The following is a 9620-nucleotide window of genomic DNA, read 5'->3' on the forward strand; positions in this document are numbered from 1 at the left end:
TGAACAAAAAATATATTTAATTTTTTGGGCATTATGAGCAAATTTAAAAAAAAATTATTTATTCTAATGAGAAATTTATTGATATGCAACAAAATTTAATGGAAATAGTTTTGTCCCATCTTTAGTAATAAAAACTTCTTTCTTTTTTTCGAAAAAAAAATGAACAAATAGGACCACTGTAAATAAAATTAAATTTTTTAAAACTTAAAATGAAAATACTTCAAATTGTTTAAAAACTTATTGGAGTTAAAATTTATAAAATTCAATTGACTTGTAAATTTTGATTGATATGATTATTTCTCATCACTTTTTAATATAACTTAAATAGATATTACTTTGTTGCTGCGTAGAATGTAATATGTAATATAAGTATGTCTTTTTTCAATAAAAGATTATTACCGTATTGATAATCTAATGAGTCCTATATTAATAAAGATTATATATATATATATATATNATATATATATAGATAGATAGATAGATAGATAGATAGATACACGAGATAATGCAACAATTTTTTAACATTTTTCAAAATTTTAATTTTCTATTCTAAAAGCTTCATTTAAAATATAAATAAATATGGTTTTAAGTTTAAAAATAGGATGCGAAAATAAAAATGCAGAAATACTTTTTTTAAATATGAAAAAAATAAAAATATATTACTTATGTAACGCGAGAGAAAAATATTTTCTTCTTCCCAGAAACTTAAATAAAAAGAGTTTTCCTCTTCTGGTTGAAATTATTTAGTCTTTATATGAATATTATCCTTAATTTCCTCTAAAATCTTTCTCATTTACTCTCTCAATGCTGATTGGCTGATTTCAGATTGTAAGTGCTTTATTATAAAAGGCGGGGCTTCCGGTGGTATATAAAGGGCTCTATACAAGTTTGAAAAATTATTATTGTCTATTATTTTCCAAAATACTCTCGAATTTTGAATGTAGTTTGTTTATATCTGACCACTTGAAACTAAAAATCCTTGAAGATGCCTGGTCGGTATGAACATGTTGCAACCATTTGTAATAGACGAGGGAAGAATTTGTTTTGCAAATACTTTGAGCCAATGAATCCAAGGTATGATTGATATATTCTTTTATTAGTTTTTACATTAATCCATATATTTTTTTTATTCTTATTCTTTTAAGAGATTTGGGATACAAAAAAGTTGAAAATTAAGGGATTACTTTTATTGTTAAAAAGTATGACTTTCTTTTATTTTTATTTTTTTCAATTGGGGAAAAATTGTGTTTGTATCGGAATTAAATACTTAGTTTCGTTTTGTATTCTTATCGAATTTCCTCTCGTTAAAGAGATGCTGATGCTTTGAATTTTTTTTTTTTTTTTGCCTATTATATCTTTTTTATTTTTATTTTGAAATCAGATATCTCCAAGGCTAAAAAAGGTATATTAAGTAAATTTGGATCATGAATGGATTATATATTTTACTTTCATTTTCTGCAGATTGTATCTAAATTAAAACGCTGGAAAATACTTAGTTTTGTTTCTTTCTCGCAATGAATTTCAAGGAGTTGTGAAGCATTGAATACTTCTTCGCAATTATTATTTTTTTTTTTCAATTTCAAAGTAATCTATCTCAAAAACTAAAAACACCAAACTCATGAAATTTAGAGTGTGTTTGAATATTGTTCATCTATTTATTATAGTCGAAAGAAGATTTTGTCTTGCCAATACTTTGAACAATTGAATCCAAGGTATGATTAATATACTGTTTAATTAGTTTTTATATAATTTATTAGTTTTTATATTTTTTTAAGAAATCCGGGATACAAAAATTTTGAAAATTAAGGAAATTGTTTTATTGTCTGAAGAAGAAGACTTTTAATTAGTATTTTTTTAAAAAAAATTGGGAAAAATTGTGTTTATGCTTGAATTAAAACAGAAGTAAACCCTTAGTTTCGTTTTTTCTTCTCATCGAATTTCCTCTCATTGGAAAGATGCTGATGCTTTGATTTATCTTTTTGCCAATTATCTCTTTTTTATTTTTTATTTTGAAGTGAGATATCTCTAACACTAAACATGATACATTATTGAAATTTGGAGCACGCATATACTATATATATTATTTTAATTTTCCCCAGTTTCTATCTGAATTAAAACGAGAGAGAAGACTTTGTTTCCTTTTTTTCTCACCATGAAATTCAAGTGGTCTTGAAGCTCTGAATACTTCTTTTTGCATTGATCATTTTTTTTTTTAATTTTTAAGTTACTTCATACTTTAAAATCTAAAAAAAAGATAATGATGTGAAATTTAGCGTGTATATGTAACCTTTTAAAATAATAAAAGGAAAAAATATTTGTAAATTTTTAAAATGTTTTTAATTTTTTTAAAATGCTTTTAACAAATATATTAAAAAAATAATGTTCAGATAATTTTAACTAAATTATGTCAAACATTGTTTTCATTTATAAATGCATATTTTCAGTTATATTAAAAATTTAAAAAAAGTTTTGAACTCGAAATTGTTTTGTACTTTAAATTTTTTCTTAAATGCCTTAAAGAAGATTTGTTAACGAATTTTGTATACTTATTAAATAGTATAAAAGAGCAAAAATCCAATAGAAAAAAAAATTCCAAAAAGTATCCCGGACCTTATTTAACAAAATTTCATAACTTGGCTTAATGTTTGATGCTGTGGAGTTAGAGTTGGCTTATTTTTACCTATTATTTCATATGTTGAGTTATTATTCATATTGACGTGATATTATGTTTCTCAAATTGAAAAAAATTTATTAATTACATTATGAGATTTATTATGGTAATGTGAATTCAGGTGTAACAACACAAACTGCATTTAAAATTTTTAATAATTTAGGTTCGCTTTTTTATTCATCAAATATGATAAATCACAAAATACTTGAATATTCTCTAAAATTTTTTTCCTAAATTGGTGCTTATTGTTGCAAAAATAACAATTTTCATATTCGATTTATTTAGGTTCCTTTACTCTGACATTTAAATTATATTACAAGAGTCAAATACATTGCTTTTAAAAGTCAAAAATATTGTTCAAAATTGTATATATTGTACAAAAATGAAATTTTAAAATTTTTTAAATTTAATGTGTCAACATAACTCGCTCCTTGAATGATTCATTATTCAGTTACCTAATAATAAGAAGTATTTTAAAAAATTTTAAGTAAATTTTTAAAATTAAATAAAATTTTTATAGAAATTTAGTTTTGTAAAATTGAAAAATAAGGCAGTAGTGATTGAAAATATGAAAAGTGCTTTTAGGTTATAACGTGTAAATTCTTGAGATCACTGTTTAACTTCTGAAAGCAGTTATTTGTAGTTAGTCTTACACGCGACTATTTCTTCAATCCAGCCTGTAATAGGTCAGGGGATTGAGCACATGTTTTGACAGGAATAACTTCGGTTCGAATGCCATCGATAACATGTGGTTTGCATAGTTTGTCTATGTAAAGAACTCCCCTGGTCATTCATCTGGAATGGAAGCTGTGACTATGGATACGAGGTTTCTATTTCAAGTAGGGGTGTTGGATGAGAGAAAGAAAATCAGGGGAGAAGGAAGCTCCTCCTTTAAAATGCACTATTTCTTGTTTCCATAGCAGCAGACGGTCTTGGACTTTGTGGCGAGAGTAGTTCGTTCAATAGACAAACTATAAACTACTCCCTGTATGCATTGATTAAACTGTTCCCAAAATCTTCACAGTTGTCGATATTGAGAGATTACGGTTTATTTATTGTCAGGCTAACACCGTAGTACGTTTTTTTCTTCTCTTTTTACAATCAGCTTGTGCTACAGCCTTTCGCACTTCTCCCAATATTTAATACCTTTGATTCGAAATGTGATAAAATGAAATTGTACTTTTTTCCGAACTTAAAGACTTAGGAAAAATCCTAAGTTAAAGACTAAGGAGAAATGACCGTTTTAAAATTACGACATTCTTAAAGGATATTGCAACTGTAAACTTTAAAAAAATGCCTAATTAAACATTTTTATACATCTGTGATGAAGAATATCCTTGTTTTAGGATAACTACATTTTTTTACTATTTTTGGCGCTTTTTATTAGTTTTATTGAGTCACGAAATTATTTCTGAAGAAACTCAGCTAAGGAATTAAATTTTATAAAAAATAGTGTGTTTGAAATTCACTCCTTACACTGCTTTAAAAATGCTTTTACAAAAAGAATTGTAAATCTTTCGGCAGAATTATAAAATTTTTGCACGTTAATGAGTTTTTGAAGATCTTTTGGGTGGCAGTAACGATGGAAACTCAAAATGTTTTTCCTTAAGTATTACTGTTCCTTAAACTTAATTCTTAATTTAAGATTTGTTAATTTTAATTCTGCTACTTCTTCCATAAAATGTATGTATACGGGCGAATCATGCGTAGGATTTTTAAAATATGTTATATAAATAAAGGAAAACTCTTTGAATCAATTTTATAAGCCTTTTATAAATAACACATCGTCAAATCAATTATATAAGTTGCGCATATATTTTTCTTGAATGAGTTATATAAGTAGTGAATAACACTTTAAGATTATACTAATAAATTCCTTTGCTTAATGCTTTTAGTGCGCATATGCTCTATGCGCTGGACATTTTGTTAGGTGATTAAATGGAGGGGAGATGGGCCCAGCTAAATTTTTTTTTAAAATTAAGCAAAATGAAAATAGGAACAACCATTTAACCTGCCAAAATCCAAAATGATAGAACATAGATTGAAAGAAGTCGGAAAAAAATAGGAACTCTCAAAATTTTTTTTGGATCTATTACTTGGATTGGTGTAAATTCTCCATTCTTATCATATTTAAATTTTAAATATGATAAGAATGGAGTTTTCAAAGCATTATTCAAATATTTCTTAAACTTTGAACAAAAATTTTTGAATTTTTAAAAGTTTTATATATTTTTTAGTTTATTCTGAATATTTTTAGTTTCAGATTAATGAATTTGAAAATTGTATAATTATTCCTGAAGCACTGTTTATTTACACCATATGAGTTTTTAAATATGGAAAATATGTTTTTTTAAATAAATAAATAAACTGTTCAAAACTTTCTCCCCATTTATATTATTCTTTACAGTATCAGACTTAGTGCAGTTTTAAAACTTTCTTATTAATTTAGTTGAACTCTTAATTAATTACAACACGAAAATGTCGCGAAATAAAAATTTATAAATTGAAAATAACGTATTTTCACAGAATAAACGGTAATAGTTCGCTGTTGCTAACCATGTTCAAATAAATATCTTTTTTAAAATGTTACAATTTATGATTTGTACAGTAAAATAATTAAAAAATAAAACACAATTTTTAAAATTTTCGGAAAATATTTAATGTCTACTCTCTTCATTTAAATCTAGATTTTTTCTTACAGAAAATTACAGGATTTTTTAATGTAACATTTTATTTTTCTTAAATGCCGACAGTTTAAAAAGATTTATTGCGCTTAGAGATTTTTGTCTCGAATGATGCTCTTTCTTTTTATTCTTTAAAAGGAAATTATCTCCACGTGATATATTAAGATAGATCATGAAGCGAATATTTAAATAAAAGTACTTTACGAATGTTTAACATAAGAAATGTTTGATAAATAACGTTTAACTTGTAACACGTGTACGATTGCCAATAAAAATAGCCACGTGCAAGATTTTAAAATCCCATAATGTGAAATGACCTTGTAGATAGATTTAAGTTTTTATTTTCCTCCTATTTACGAAGGTGAAAAAAATTACAGTGAAAATAAAAGTTAAAACAAAACTTCCGCTTTCTGTTTTTCAGTTTCGATTAACACCTGTTTTTACCATTAAAATTATAATTAGAAATGTTTTTGCTAAATGTAACGGAAATTTATTGAAAGAAATTTCAAATTGTTCGAAGTATTTTAAGATGATGCAAAAAATTATAACATTTTTAAAAATTTTAAATTACTCATAGTTTTCTTTTTAATACCAGATATAAAATTTTTAACTATTTCCTTCTCCGGACTCCTTATGTAAGAAACGCCATTTATATGAAGAAGTTGGCTTAGTAAAAAGGTTACTCATAAATTTTTAACTTAATGTAAAACATTTTTTAAATGTGAAAGAAAAATTATAAGTTTAAATTTCGACATATATTTATTTATGTAACATATATTATTATACATTTTGATATAATATGAAGTATAAATTTTGACATAAAGTATAAAAATTTCGAAATATTAGGCAAATAAATCTTTAGACAGAAAGATATTCATAGATAAATTTTGAATTTTTTTAACAGAAATAATAAATTTGCTTGTTTACATTTTTATTTTTAAGTAATACGAACAATGTATTTCAAAAATTAAAATTTTAAAATTTTTATTAAAAATGAGATTTTATTCGCTAATTTTACATCGTTACAAGTGGATCAATTATTCGTGAAACTGAATAAAATTCAAAACTTTTCATTGAATTTAACCGAACAATTAACTTATTAACTTATAAATAATACATTATTACGTTAATTTATTATTTTTTTTAATCGTCTTTTACTGATTTCTATGAATAAGATACATTTACATGTTTTAAAATCGATACATATAATATATTTTCTCCTTATATATCCAAAATGACGTGATACAATCAAATAATATATAATTTGCACTAGATACACTAAATTGCTTTAAGAAAATTTAGTAATTAAAACAAGTATAACGAAAAGAAAGAGCTAGTTAATTATTTTATTCAGTAAATTCAATGAAAATAAATTAATATCGTTCGATCGTATAAATAATTTATTAATAAAACGTGCAGATCAAATGCAATATTTCTATTAATAATAAGTTTAAACTGCCAAAAAACTATTGCTTATATAAAGTAATTCCTTTACCTTAAAACAACTTATTTATTATCTATAGTAGCTCACCATAAAAATAAAAAAATACCACTGGCTAGGATATTCTATATTAATGATAATATAAATATATTATTTCAAGGCAAAAAATATACGGTACTTGCACCACCATTGACATATGTATTTAAAATAAAATACACTTTTTTTTTGCACAATTTTAAGAAGAACATTACAGATTTACGTGAGCTAGTTAACTAATACAGGGTGTTCCGGAAAGACCGCCTTTAATATATATTTTTAGAATCCTTACAAAAAAGAAAACAAAAAGACATACATGTTGGGAGTTGCAAATTAATGTTTAAGAGAGGAAAAAAAAGCTAAAATAGAATTGAAATCAGGAAAATGATAAAGCGGGAAGGCGTATGTGACAAGCAACAAGACAGGGATTGCCGGAGGAAAAAGAGAAGAGCTAAAAGACGATAATCAGAAACATCTTCAAGTTACAACCATCGTGCAGAGATTCGCAGATGTAGAAATTTATTTTCAAAGGGTGCAATAAATTTGTCAATTATACTTCTCTTGAACAATGTAAACAAAGCACCCATATTAGTCCAAAATAATGCTTTATTTACGTCGTTTAACTAATTTATATGTAGCACATAATATTCCCTACACTGTTAGAATTTTCGTTCAAAAATTACGGTAAGATAGCCAGCAGTTTGTCCATCCAATTAACAGATAAGTTTACGGTTAGGAAATTTTTTTACCTCTACGGTCTTGAAACCGTTTGCAATTGGTATGGTTAAAAATTCGTGAATACGAGACTGTACGGTTTTGTAACCATTTAAAACTAGCGTTGTTTCTAAACTGTAAAAATGAACTTTAACTGTAAGTTAGAGTTATGTTATGTTATGCTTCTCTTTACGTAATGGACATTGAAGTAAGGCTGTGGTTGTGTTTTTTTTTTGTCAAATGAACTGCAGAATGCGGCTTATTTAGTTAACCTTGAGGCGCCATCTATCATGAGGAATGGAAAAACTAGAATTTTCGTGCTAGAAAGCTCTGTGGTGTTGCGATCTATATTTGAATGAGAGTTACGCAATTCAATAGTCCAGGGTCACCAATTAGGGAGTGCAGGACATAGGAAACTATTTATGCATTGAAGGAATGTAAGAGATATTGTATAAACGCTTCGAAATCCCATTCAGCCAGATATGGGGATAACAAACCATCTCTTCCGGCTATAGTATGTATACAGCTGCAAGTGCAGGTGGGCCTAGTTGGAGTGGATAAAGTTCTGGTTGTTTGACCGTATTAAGTAAAAACAGTCAATAAGCAATTTTTCTCACATTTAGCAGTTTGAATACCATTTTTTTAATGATTCTTTGACTGTTTTGGTTGAATATGATAGAATAACAAATAAATAAATTGCTATTTAACCATATTTTTAGAGTAATTTCTAACGAGGAATTTTTATTTGAATACTTCTCTTGTTTAAAAATTTTATTCTTTCTTTTTATGAAATAGTAGTTCCTTATTTGAGTTAAAATATTTGGTCTTCGTAGTTATATGAACGTATGTCTGAAATCACCGTATATGCTTTAAATGCAACTTGAATCTAATATGTTATTTTAAGTATACTTTAACGTATACGTTAAGATAAAAGAGCAAAATGTGACATTATCAACTTTTCTGTTAATTTCTTATTTTTTATTAAAGTAAAGTAATTTGATGTCAAAATTTGATTAATTCAGTACTTATTTCTTTTTAAATATTTCCGGTTTTTATAACTATAATACCCAAAGTTTTAATCGTTCCAGTCCTTATTATTCCGATTGGAGTAATGATAATTCTTTTTAAATATATCAGGTTTTTATAACTATTATACCCAAAGTTTTAATCCTTCCAGTTCCTATGATTCTGATTGAAGTCATGATAATCAAAAAATTTTCATCTCGCATAAGGAAATTCCAGCTGAGACCAAAAATGTTCGTTAAACGCGTAAAACACAATGGCTTAATCATTTCAGTATCAGTGAAAGAGTTATCTTTATATTATCAACTTTAATCTTATTTTATCAACTATCTATTCTTTCACTAGTTGTTAACAGAAAATTACTGATGATTAAAGAACTTATTTCTATCTCCAGTTTGACATTTAATTCCGTTTTATAACGGTGAATCAATTAGATTTACGGAAAAATTTAATTGAAAATGCTACTTTATTGGTTTCTTTATACTTTTGAATACATGTAAAAACCTTTTAATATATGTTTCGAAACTATAGAATGTTGGAAGTTTCGAATTTAAGAATTATATTATATTATAGTTTTAAAGTGGTTATAAACTTTAAGTAGGTTTCCAACTCATACGATTTCTTTTTGTGCAAACTTAGTCTCCGAATTATTATACTGGGACTTTTTGCTTTTAATTTTAACTTATAATGAGGAATGACTAGTTATATCTTCATTTTCGTTTATATTTAATTTGTTGTTCCGGTAATACTTACTTTATTCTCTAACTTTTTCATTAAATATATTTTGCACAGTTTATTTAAGTTTAAAAAGAACAACTTTTTAAGACAGTTTATAAATATTTCTTTCTTAAAAGATATAAATTAATAAAGGTAAATATTGTTACAAAAAATTTTAAATAATAGTAAACAACTTTAATTTGTGTAAATTAGTGGGTTGTTCAGAAATTAATTTCGTTTTTTTCCCTAGAGTAATTAAGAGTATTAATTTATAAAGTCCCGAACCCATTTTGATGTTTAATAACAATAACTCATAAAATAATAAAGATAGATT

At 25.6% G+C, this 9620-nt stretch overlaps 1 protein-coding gene across 2 annotated transcripts in view; it reads left to right on the plus strand.

Annotated features, from left to right (window-relative positions):
- Window positions 1-880: 880 nt before the first annotated feature.
- LOC107456098 (monoglyceride lipase) overlaps window positions 881-9620 on the plus strand; it is a 77862-nt gene continuing 69122 nt past the window's right edge. Inside the window, exon 1 of one of the 2 annotated variants that reach the window (XM_071187562.1) lies at window positions 881-1074. In XM_071187562.1, coding sequence (XP_071043663.1) covers window positions 986-1074 — 89 coding nt within the window. In that variant the 5' untranslated portion in view covers window positions 881-985. The remainder of the gene's footprint in view (window positions 1075-9620) is intronic. The other variant, XM_071187561.1, reaches the window with a different exon arrangement.

The sequence above is a fragment of the Parasteatoda tepidariorum genome, chromosome X1 (assembly GCF_043381705.1).
Source record: "Parasteatoda tepidariorum isolate YZ-2023 chromosome X1, CAS_Ptep_4.0, whole genome shotgun sequence".
NCBI classification, from domain to species: Eukaryota; Metazoa; Arthropoda; class Arachnida; order Araneae; family Theridiidae; genus Parasteatoda; species Parasteatoda tepidariorum.